The sequence below is a fragment of the Vulpes vulpes genome, chromosome 10, assembly GCF_048418805.1.
Source record: "Vulpes vulpes isolate BD-2025 chromosome 10, VulVul3, whole genome shotgun sequence".
NCBI lineage: Eukaryota > Metazoa > Chordata > Mammalia > Carnivora > Canidae > Vulpes > Vulpes vulpes.
In genome coordinates this window covers 20,851,531-20,864,009 of record NC_132789.1, presented here as the reverse complement: position 1 = coordinate 20,864,009, position 12,479 = coordinate 20,851,531, and the positions used below count along the sequence as shown (strand labels likewise).

General features: G+C 40.9%; 1 protein-coding gene across 12 annotated transcripts in view; it reads right to left on the bottom strand.

The window, feature by feature from the left end:
• GRK3 (G protein-coupled receptor kinase 3) overlaps positions 1-12,479 on the bottom strand; it is a 129,091-nt gene that overhangs the window by 33,888 nt on the left and 82,724 nt on the right. For all 12 annotated transcript variants that reach the window (XM_072723087.1, XM_072723093.1, XM_072723091.1 and 9 more), the window contains 3 exons: positions 10,014-10,113; positions 2,012-2,090; positions 192-322 (listed from right to left, as the gene is read on the bottom strand). In XM_072723087.1, coding sequence (XP_072579188.1) covers positions 192-322; positions 2,012-2,090; positions 10,014-10,113 — 310 coding nt within the window. The remainder of the gene's footprint in view (positions 1-191; positions 323-2,011; positions 2,091-10,013; positions 10,114-12,479) is intronic.

The window sequence follows — 12,479 nt, the reverse complement described above, 5'->3', positions numbered from 1 at the left end:
CACTAGGCCGAGGAGCCCATGCTGAGCTGATAGTGACAAGGAAGAAGGAAAGGAGGGCCTGAAACAAAGTTTAGAGTCTGGAGAGATGGGCCTTCACAGGGGCTGAGGTGAGGGGAATGGCAAGCAGGAACCATCTGGAGAGCCAGGACCTCAATACCTATTGTGCAGGTCCTGGAAGCAGAGTGCCTTACCTTCAGATCTCTGTAAACAACAAACCGATTGTGCATGTGTTCCAGCCCCAGGATGATTTCAGTGGCATAAAACCGCATCTCCTTCTCTGAAAACACCCCATGCTGTGAAAGGTGATAGTGCAAATCGCCCCCTGGAATGAGAGATGTAGAGGTTAATATTAAAGCCTTTCAATTCATAGGAAATGAAAATCATTGCCGTCTTAAATAGTTAAGACATAGTCGAAAAAAGGGCAAACTGCTTCTGTGTATCTGTCTCTGACTTCTGTAGTTTGACAAAACACTTTAAGAAGGATAGAGGGAACTCAAACATTACAAGACTTTCATGCAGGGATGGCCAGGACAATATATAACACAACCATCACTCTCAGATTGGCAGTCCAGCTTCCAGATGCACCTTTGGGGGCGGGGGGTGGCTAGCTTATCTGCTCTGAGTACTTATGTCCTGTCTAACAAACTGGACCAAACATGTAATGATCTAGCAGATGGCTCTAGCAACTGGCTCCGTGGACAATAAAGAAATAAGCACACAAACAAAATGATCATATTGAAAGATATTTGGTAAAACAGATACAGTAAAATTTTAACTGGCGAAATCCAGGGAGGTGGGTATTTGGGTTTTCCCCTTAAAATTCTTTCCATTTTGCCTTATGTTTGCATACTAAGATGCAAACAATTCATAATATGTTGGAAAAAGCCAATCATCATATGGGCTCAAGTTACAGAGTAACTTGGTAACAGGGTAAGGGAATTTTCTTTTTTTCTTTTTTTCTTTTTCTTTTTTAAGGGAATGTTCTTACACACTGTAAAGGAATAGCCTCTACTGGTCTGCAGAAATTAATGTGTGGCCAACGTTATGGCCCCTGCTTTTGCTTACCTATCTTCCCTTTCACACACATATTCCTGTACAACCACTAGCAGATAAAGATGTAAAAGATATCCAGCATCCCAGAGGCTGCCCCGCGCCCTTTCCTGGCAATGCCTCAGCTCTTGTCCCTCATCAGACCAAGGGGACTCCATTCTGACCTCTCACCAGACATTAGCTTTGCCTGTTCATGCAATCACACAGGAGACATGCTGTGGTGTCTGGCTTCTCTGACCATTATTACATCTGGAAAATTCCTCCATGTTGTTAAATAGATCTGATTTTAAACCAAATCCTCAAAAACATAACAGAACTTCAAATGAACTTTCAAAAGAGGTTAGTTCATTTGCTGTACTGTGTGCATTTCATTTCAAGCTCTTGTTACTAAAAACATTTGACTATGGTGTCACTCTCTAGTATTAGAAAACTATTTTTCTACCTAGGACCTTCTCAACATTTGCCAGGTGATTATTCATAGCTTAAAAGATCAGTGGATGGTTGGTCTGGGCTAAGGGTACAGAACACTGGGCTAGAAGCTGTGCTGGCCACAGCCAATCCTTCAAAGTTGGTTTCCTAATACACTTCTATCTTTGCTGTACGTTCTTAAGAAGCCATTTCATTCCTAAAAGTTGAGGGTCAGGAAACATGCTAATTAAAGATCTAGGCCAGCTGCATTCCAGAAAATGAAGTTTCACTCTGCCTATTTTATGAAAATCTTTTCCAAAAAATGCAACTTCCTGGGGAGAGACTAGGAGGGCTAGACAGGAACGGTGGTCAACATTTTAAAATGAATTCTAAGGGAAACTTGAAGAGTAAGAAGGTTTCCTTAAACTTCAGAGGGAACCCAATTAATTATCTGAAAAACCCGAACTGCCAGGGTGCCTAGAAAAGTATGCACTGAGGTGTCATGTCCCAGACATGTCTTTCCCTGCATCTGGGCTTTCTGCATGTCACTCACCGTTCATCAGATCCAAGATGAAGCAGAGTTTATCTGGAGTATGGAAGGCATAGGTCATACAGACAATGAAAGGACAGTCCTAGAGAGAAAAACAAGAGTTTGTAAGAAAAAAGCTGTCCTAGGAAGTGTGTACTATCTGCCACCATATACCATCCATAGATTTTCTCATCCAGACTTCTGCCCTGTGTGTTAAGCACCAATATCTCCATGGTAACCTTAATGGTCCCAACAAAACATATATGATAACTTGACAAAATGCATAGAGACAGAGCATTGCTAAGTGGAGCAGGTGAGGGGTGCCTGGGTGGCTCAGTCAGTTAAGTGCCTGCCCAGGGTCCTGGGTTCAAGCCCCATGTCAGGCTTCCTGCTCAGCAGGGAACCTGCTTCTCTCTCTCCTCCCCCCTGGTGTTCTTTCTTACTATCTCTGTCACTATCTCTGTCCCCTCGCCTCAAATAAATAAAAAAAATCTTTAAAAAAATCCTAAGTGGAACAGATTAATTCAAAGGTCTCATCTCTCTCAGATTCATTCATGACCCTTTTATCTGCATCCTCTTCAAAAGACCCAGTTTCTACAGAAAAATATTGCTGCCTTGCTAGTCTTTGTGTTGGTCTACACTATCATTCTGGCTAGTCAAATATCCATTTCAATCTCCGATTCAGACATGGGAAGCACCATATCACAGTGGGAGGAAATATCTATATTATTGTCTTGAAATATGAGTATAGAAAGGGAATTCAACTAGTTTTCTTTTTTTTTTTTAAGATTTATTTATTCATGAGAGACACACACACACACAGAGAGAGAGAGAGAGAGAGAGAGAGAGGCAGAGACATTGGTAGAGGGAGAGGCTCCATGCAGGGAGCCCGACGTGGGACTCGATCCCAGGACTCCAGGATCATGCCCTGGGCTGGAGGCAGGTGCTAAACCGCTGAGCCACCCAGGGGTCCCTCAAATAGCTCAAAGTGGAAAAATAAACCAGGGTCAGGGATTGAATAATTCAACTGTAAAGATGACAGTTTTCCCCAAAGTAATCTAGAGATTCCATGCAATTAAAATGGAAATGGGGGATCCCGGTACGGAGCCTGCTTCTCCCTCTGCTTCTCCCTCTGCCTGTGTCTCTGCCTCTCTCTCTCTCTATCTCTCTCTCTCTTTGTCTCTCTCTATGTCTATCATGAATAAATAAATAAGATCTCTTAAAAAAATAAAATAAAATGGAAATGGACGAGCTAATTCCAACGACAAGCTTCCAATGATGAGCTGATTGTATTTTATGAAAATGTACATAACTAAGAAAAGTAGAGACATTCTAGAAGAAAAACAAAGCTGGAAAAGTCACATCACCAGATATTAAGACTTATTTTATATATATATATATATATATATATATATATATATGACTTATTATGAAGCAACAGTAAATCATACAGTGTGGTAGAAGCCCAAGGACAGAAAAACTGACCAAGAGAACAAACCTGAGGATCCTGAAACAGACTCAAGTATAAACGGTCAACTGATTTATGATAAAGTGACACAACAGGGTGGGGGGAAAGGATGGCCTTTTCAATCCACGGCATTGGAGCAACTGGATATTTGTACAAGAGTATGTAAACTTCAACCCCTACCTCATACCACACATGAAAGTCAACTCCAGGTAGAGAAAGGTCTAGAGAGAAAACAATAAAGCTTCTAGAGGGAAACAAGGAGAATATCTTCATGACCTTAGGGTAAGTAAAGATTTCTTAGGCCACAAAAAAGCACTAACAGTAAAAATATTGCTAAACTGGACTAAAATAAAGTTAAGAACTTCAGTTCTTAAAAAAAAAAAAAGAAAGAACTTCAGTTCTTCAGAAGATACCATTAAGAGAGTAAAAAGGCAATTCACAGAATAGAAGATACTTGTAATCTGTAAACACATAAAGGACTCATATTTAGAATATATAAAGAACTCTAATAAATCAATAAAGAAAAAGGCAAATAATCCACTAGAACAATAGCAAAAAATGGTAGTAGTAGTAGTAGTAATAATAATTAATTAATTTAAAAGATGGGCACTTCACATAAGAGACTATCAAACAGCTCACAAGCTTAGGAATTCAGATGCTGGCCTACACTGGTCCCCAAGGAAATGTGTTATCACTAAAACCCATGAGAATGGCTAAAATTAAAAAGACTGACAATACCAAGTGGTTGGAAAGATAGGGTGGAAATGGAAATCCCATATATGGCTCCTGGGAGCATAAAATGGCACTAGTGCTATCTGCCAAAGCTGAGCACCATCTGCAAACCCTATGAGCTAGCATTTGCACTTCCCAGTATACACCTCACAGCAACCTAGACTTCTGTGCACCAAAGAGAACTGCATGAGAATGTTCCTCACAGCACTATTCAAGATAGTCTGAACTGGGAAAGAATGCAAATAAATGTCTGTCAATGTTAGAATAGATATGTTAATTGTCGTATATTTGTGCAGTGGAATACTAGACAGCCAGAGTCAGCAAGTTTTTTTCCAAGGGGCTAGTCAGTAACTGTTGCTAGTTTTACAGACTCCATACAGTCTCTGCCCCATTTTTTATACAATCCCTTAAGAATGTAAATCATTCCTAGCCCATGGGATGTGCAGAAATAAAGGCTACAAAGCAGATCTGGTCCATGGGCCACACATAGCTTTCTGACCTCTGCTATGTAGCTGCAGAAGGTACTGCTGCTGTGTGCAAAGACACAGGTGGATCTCATATGCAACACTGAGCGACAGAGGCCAGACGTAAAAGAGTACATTTAGACAAAGTCTAAACATAGGCAAAGCTAAATTATGGTGTTAGAAATCTGGGCAGTGGTTAGCTTGGGCGAGGGATAGGTGACCAGAAGAGGCACAAGACTTCTAGAATACGGGTAACCTTCCATCCCTTGAACTGAGTGCTAAGCCACATCTATGACTAGGTCTGTTCAGACTCTATATACAGTGTATACTCGCCATTCAAAGGATTCAAATAAAAATTGGCAAAAAAATCTATATCCACAGAAAGAAAAAAATATTAAATTTCACAGAAAATATTCAAGTTTCAACAGAATAATCTTACACTGAATTTGCATTGTCCAAACCACTATTTTAAGGGCAGACTGATAAATCTCAGTTAACCCCTTTCTATAACAGAGATTCAAGAACTTGAATTCAATTCCCAAATATCTTCCAGAGGAAAGTACTCCAGAATCAATTACAGATTTCATTTTGTGATTACACATTTTGCCTTAAAACACTGTTGAGATGGTGTTAGTGATTACTGATCTCAAGCCTGATTTTGCTTTAAATAGGCAAGATAAAAGTGCTTTCCATTTTCTGTTAAACACCATGTGGCCTTCCTAGAGGGTGGTGTGGGGGGAGTCCCTCTTGGAACCACTTAGTGAACCACCTTTCTAATAGCCTGCTGAAGACGGCTCATTCTGTTTTTTTTGTTTGTCTTTGTTTTTAAGATTTTACTTATTTATTCATGAGAGACACAGATACAGAGAGAGAGAGAGAGGCAGGGACACAGGCAGAGGGAGAAGCCGACTCCATGCAGGGAGCCAGATGTGGGACTAGATCCTGGATCTCCAGGATCACGCCCTGGGCCAAAGGCAGGCGCTAAATCACTGGGCCACCCGGGGATCCCCTGCTCCTTTCTTAATGCAGGTCCCCACACACTCTGGTTCCTGATTTGAAGAGCAATTGGGCTGCAGCACAGAGAGGCTGATGGAACCAGACCTTAGTAAGGCCAGAGTCTTTCCCAGCTTGAGATGGCCACTGCACTCAAGGAGACAAGGAGACAAGTGGACTCTGCCAAGGGGTATTTCTGAACATGATGGGATATGATCCTTCCAATAGTAGCCCTGAGGAAGTAGCAAAAGGTGAAAAAGGTTCAATTAAGGTATTGTCAATTTAGACTCACAGGCTAAATAGAAGGGCCCTTTAAGAAAAAAAAAAAAAAATCACCTGATCCAACCTGTTTATTTTTAAGACAAGGAAACTAAAGCCCTAAAAAGGGGAAATGACTTGCCTGAGGTCACAAAGACATGTGGTACCCAGGCAAGATCTCAAACCCAAGTCTCCTGACCTTGTCCAGGGTTCTACCGTATGCTGCTTACAAAGGCAAGGTTTCTATAGCAATGTAAAGGGAAAGTTCAGCTAAAGGGGTATGACTCAGTTATCTCCATGTTGACTGCAGTCTCTCACCTCTCAGATACTGGGCAGATACCACATCAGGGCTCCCATGAAGCTCAAGATACAAAGAACCAAATACGGGGCCAATACGACAAAACAGGCAGCAATTAATGATGGTGCAGATAGAGTTCCAAACATAACCATGGTTATGTAATCAAGATGTTTTGTCTTGATTACAAATTAAAGGTAATTGGGGTGTCTCGGTGGCTCAGTCGGTTAAGCATCCACCTTCTGCTCAAGTCATTATCCTGGGAGTCCCGGGTCGAGCCCCACCTCAGGCTCCCTGCTCAGTGGGGAGTCTGCTGCTCCCTCTGCTCCTGCCCCCTGCTTGTTCTTTCTCTCTCTTTTTCTTTGTTCTCTTTCTTGTTCTTTCTCTACCTTTTTTTAAAAGATAAAATCTTAGGAAAAAAAAAAGAACAAATTAAGAACAATAAGAACTAGTGGATCTTTTGGAGGTAAGACCCTCAGTGAGGATTTCCTACAGGTAGTCAGCAAGGTAGCCCATGTTCTGTAGCAACTCTGTGAAACTGTGATAAAATACACCATGGAGTATTTAAGAAAATTCTCCACCCTGCATTCAGAGGAAGGCTTATATTATTTTCCTGCCTCAAACGCTTTGTCTCCAACTGCTGTGAGATTTTTTAAAAATCCCTAGGACTGGCCTAGAAAGTTCTTTACATTCTGGTCCAGCCTCTCCTGGTCTTTCTCCCTCTCCAGCTTCATCTTGTGCTAGTCACACACCACATCAGACTCCAGCTCTGTTGAACCTTCCCTGTAGCCCTCAAACCCTCCCAAAGTGCTCAGGACCCAGACACGTGCTGACACCTCCTGTGACTTCCGAGGATCATCCACTGTCACTTCCACTCTGTTAAGTGCCTCCTGAGCACTGGGTCCCCGTCCCATGGCTCCTGCCACACGCCCTCATTATCTATACATTCCTGAGATCAGAAGAACAAGATAACCTTCTCTCATTCCATGCAGAGCAAAGACCACAGTCAAGTTTTGGGAGCCCCATCCTGCAGCAAAATGCCTGGCACAATCTAGGCACTCCACTATGGTTCAAGGAATGAAGGAGTAACACTTTTGAGGACATGACAAGACTGTTTAATGAAGGTGCTAATTGCTTTTTCCCAGCTAGGCACATACTTATCGTGGTGCTTAAATCTGAAGATTTCCCTTTTTACTATTCTAGAATTAGAGAAGCATACCAGTAACAGTACTTCCCACTGTCTCTTTGAAAGATCAGGGGAAGGAACACTCAATTTGAGATTGGAAGGAAAAACAAAAAACTTCCAGTAAAAAGAAAACTGTAATGAGTGACTTCAGTTCAGTTTCCTGCCAGCACCTGGGAAACCACGCTGATACAGGCTGATCTGAAGTTTAACCTACTGAGGCCATTTAAAACAAAAGTTCATTAAAAAAGTTCATAAAAAGTAGCCTTTGATTAGCAAAAAGGAAAGAAGGAGGTAAGGAAGGAAGTAAGGAAGGAAGTCAATCAGTCCAAATAGCTTTATTACAAGTCTTTTGGCTAAATTATGTATCATTTTTTTAAAGCCTTTATTTTTAAGTAATCTCTACACCCAACATGGGGCTCGAACTTACAACAGGAGATCAAGAGTTGCATGCTCTCTGGCTGAGCCAGCCAGCTGCCCCCTGGTTAAATTATATATTGGTAAGTAAACACCAAACAAAATAAAAAAGGCCCCCCAAATTCCCCAAAAACAAAAAAGCCACGTTTGATACTTGAATAAAAAAATATAAGCAATTCTTTAAAGTTAGCTCAAAATAGTAGACTGGTTTTTTATTTATTCCTTTAGAGGGTAAGACTGGTGAGGAACCATACATACTGCTATTGCTTACCTCTATTCCCCTTCATATGAAAAAAATAAATATAAAAATGCTACATGATCATTGCATACATAATTTTCCAACACCAAAGATTTCTTTTTCCATAAGCTTTCTTGAGAAAAAATACCCAAGGTATTGGAGATAACTCATTAAAAATTAATATTTTAATTACCACTTAAAATCTGGAGTAAGTATACATCCATGTTTGAAATATAAGACAATGACATTTCTGATAGAAACTAGAAACCGATGCCATTCATACTGATTTCAATATAGTGTGCAAGCTGCTCAGTCTCCATTCCAATTAGTTGAAAATGTGGTCATGCACACAGGATAAACTCTTATTTCAAATGCTTAATATCCATATGTTGGGAGACAGAGGCACATAGTTAGAAATTATTTATAGCTATGGCATTTTCACTTATTTTACGGTTGAGCTAAATTATGATAATCTTATACTTCAGTAGCAAATAACCTTTCCAAAACTGCTTAAAACTGCTGCTAGAATAATATAAACTGCAATATGATAAATGTAGGTATAAACAAAAAACATGGGGCCAAACAGGTGACAATAGGAAAGGAACAATAGGGGATGCCTAGGTGGCTCAGTTGGTTGGGCTTGTGATCTCAGGGACCTGGGATCAAGCCCTGTGTGGGCTCCACGCTCAGCAGGAAGTCGCTTGAGATTCTTTCTTCCTCTGCCCCCTCCCCCACCCAACCCTGTGCTCACTTGCACGTATGTTACTGTCTTTAATAAATAAATTGAAATCTTAAAAAAAAAAAAATGAAAGAAAAAAAATGAACACTAGCCAGGGAGTCCACAGACTCTGGGCAAAGAAATCTCTCTGGGTCTCAGGTTCCTTGCTTACTAGTTGAAAGGGATCCTTTGATTCACCATTAAAATCTGATTCCTTAATCCTCTGGGTAGGGATGACCCTATTTAGAACCCAGCTAGGATATTTGGAGGTCATGCCCTCCCCAGTATATCTCACTGCAGATAAACCCTTTTGGCTCAGCATTTAACCTTAAATTCCCATATGAGGTACTCAGCATGAGTTTGGCCACTCCATTGTCATTTCCTGAATGAGACCCTGAATCCCTGAGCTCCTCTGGATGCTGGATGACAGGCTCACTGGTGCACGTGGGCATGCCCAGGTTGGACACTGAGTTTTTCTGGGTGTCTTTATACACATCTGCTCAAATAAATAAAAGAAAGCTTTGCTTGTGGGTCATACCATTCACTGCAAAAGAAGCCAGAAACGGGACACTGTTTCACAAAAAGACACTGGGTAAAAATTTTTGGCAAAAAAAAAAAAAAAAAAGTTTTGGGCACATGCTAAGCTAAAAATCCTAGCTTGACAGACAAACACAATGTCCAACAGGTGGAAACATCCTCTTGGAAATGGAAATGAGCAAAGTCCACAATAGGTAAAAAGCAGCCAGACAGATAACTTTAGTGACTGGGGATAGATTCAAATGCAAATCAGGTTTGAGTAAACTGAGATGTTTCTCTATTTGTTTACAGAGGACGAGAGCTGCTTTCCTCCTTGTACTCCTCCTTCTCTGGGCTGGTCCTCCATCACGCAATCAGTTCTTAACTAGACTCAAGTGATTTCATTGTTGATGCCATGATTACTTCCTGCCCTCCCTGGAACCATATTCTGCAAAGAAGGAAGCCATAAACAGCCACTAAAGGCAGAAGCCGTGGGTGTGCATGATGATGGTCGCTAACACTTCTCTAACTCCCAAATTAAACAGAGATAATATGAGAATTACACACTATTTATATTAACTTAGTGCTGCTCTTCCCTGCTATAAATTCTAATGCACCCAAGAATTGGCTAGCTGCATAATTTGTTGGAAAAGAATGCCTGTATTTTAAATAAATTGTCCTGATACCTAAAACCAACCAACCAATGAATACAAAAACAAGCAGCACTCGAAAAGGAATACTTACCCCTGTACTCACAAGAGATAACATAATCCTCTCATTTAAGGCTAATGTTTCTCCTTGTTTCATCTTGATCCTCTTCTTATCCAAGCATTTCATTGCATACCTGGAAACATAAATGTTACTGAAAAAAGTATACTGAAAATATATCTTTGCTGCTTTAAATGGTACACATCATACTGGGGAAGGTTTCTAAAGATTTGGGAAGTGTCTAAGAGAAGCAAAATGGTACCTGAGTGTCATGGAAAAAAGAATTTGTATGTATTAAGAAAAAAATTAAATGCCCCCTCCAGGAGATAGAGCATATCTTCCCATTAGTACATAAGGGCTGCACAGAGTAAAAGTTTCTTTCTAAGAGAACCGTATGGAGGAGAGGGACCAGGACATTACAGTGGAGGAGCCTGACAAATACGACCTCAAGCAAGCGGTCAAAGTCCGCATCAACAGTGATGAGTCATGTTAATGACAGGATGGGCACCCCGATTTGATGTGATGACAATGGTGTTTTCCTCTGGGGTCCTGCTTCCAAAAGCCCACAGCTCCAGTGTAACCATGACAAAACATGCCTAAATTGGAAGACATTCTACAGAATCCCTGACCAGTACTCCTCCAATCTGTCCAGGCCATCAAAAACAAGGAAGTCTGCGCAATTGTCACAGCCTAAAGGAGCCCCAGGAGATGTGATGACTTAAATGTAACATGAGATCCAGGGAAAAGAAAAAGCCACTGGGTAAAAACGAAGGAAATCTGAATAAAGTGGAGATTTCAGTTAATGATAACATACTGGTATTAGTTCACTTGTTGTGACCAATGTAAGACAGGGATACTGGGTGTAGGTCATGGGAACTCCCTGTGCTATCTTTTAACTCTTTTCTAAGCCTAAAACTATTCTAAAATTTAAAAAAAGTTTCTTTTTAAAAAAATACAGCAATAATTAAGATATTTCTGTCATTACATTAATAGAAGTTCCAGTCCAGTAAGAGCATAAAGTAGAGGGATATAAATAAATTCGGTGAAATAAATTTTGTATGTATCATTGCTGCCCAGGGCCACTATGTGTATATTGCGGGGGAAAGGGATATGTGTATAATATTTAGCATTTAGGAACTGTGATTTTAGCAGTGGTTGAGTTTTTTTTTTTTAATCTAGTTACCCATGAGACACACAGAGATAGAGGCAGAGACACAGGCAGAGGGAAAAGCAGGCTACCCGTGGGGAGTCTGATATGGGACTTGATCCCAGGACCCTGGGATCACGAACTGAGCCAAAGGCAGACGCTCAACCACTGAGTGAGCCACCCAGGTGTCCCAGCAGTTCTGGTCAAGATTTTATAAGAGTACACAGTGTAAGACTCTAAAACACTGACAAGCAACAAAATGAAAAGGCAAGGTATGTGCTCAAAAAGGCACATCCTGAAATGCTACCTTATGGATTTGGGGGGGGGGGGTGTTTGTTATTGTTTTTAAGGATTTATTCATGAGAGGCACAGAGGGAGAGGCAGAGACACAGGCAGAGGGAGAAGCAGGCTCCCTGTGGGGAGCCCTATGCGGGACTCGATCCCAGGACCACAGGACAACCCGAGCCAAAGGCAGACACTCAACCACTGAGCCACCGAGGTGCCCCAATAGATTTGTTTTTAATTTTTTTTAAAGTAATTTCCACACCCAACGTGAGGCTCGAACTCAAGACCCAGAGATCAAGAGTCATATGCTTTACCAACCGGGCCAGCCAGACTCCCCTGATTTGTTTTTTGTTTTTTGTTTTTTGTTTTTTTTTAAAGATTTTATTTATTTTTTTTAATTTTTTATTTATTTATGATAGTCACAGAGAGAGAGAGAGAGAGGCAGAGACACAGGCGGAGGGAGAAGCAGGCTCCATGAACCGGGAGCCTGATGTGGGATTCGATCCCGGGTCTCCAGGATCGCGCCCTGGGCCAAAGGCAGGCGCCAAACCGCTGCGCCACCCAGGGATCCCCTCCCCTGATTTGTTTTTAATCATGATATTTAAGTTATAATATTTCAAATAATAAAAAGAACCAATAAGATTTTTATATGAAAGTTAGTGGAGAAGAAACAGTTGACAACTTAAGCTTTTTGAAAACTTGGCACAAGCTCCAACTAAGAAAATACAGACATATTATTTGGCATGCTCTATTACCACAGGTTGAAGAAAGCAGGACGATTTTCAACAGAAAGCAGAAAGGAAATTTTTACAAGGGTTTCAAGGGCTTTAGAAATCTGGTACATGACTATAAATCCCCACTGATGGACCACTTTATAAGACCCAGACAACTGTCTGGCTGTGATAGGACCCAGAAAATCCATTTGTTTCTAACTGATCATAACTTACAATGTCATGACTTATAACAAAACAGAGATGGATGCTCAAAGCTGCTCATTTTATCTACTCTTCCAAGAGTTCTCTATAACAAATCCACTGATAGAGATATTAATTTGCATAATTATGGGACTG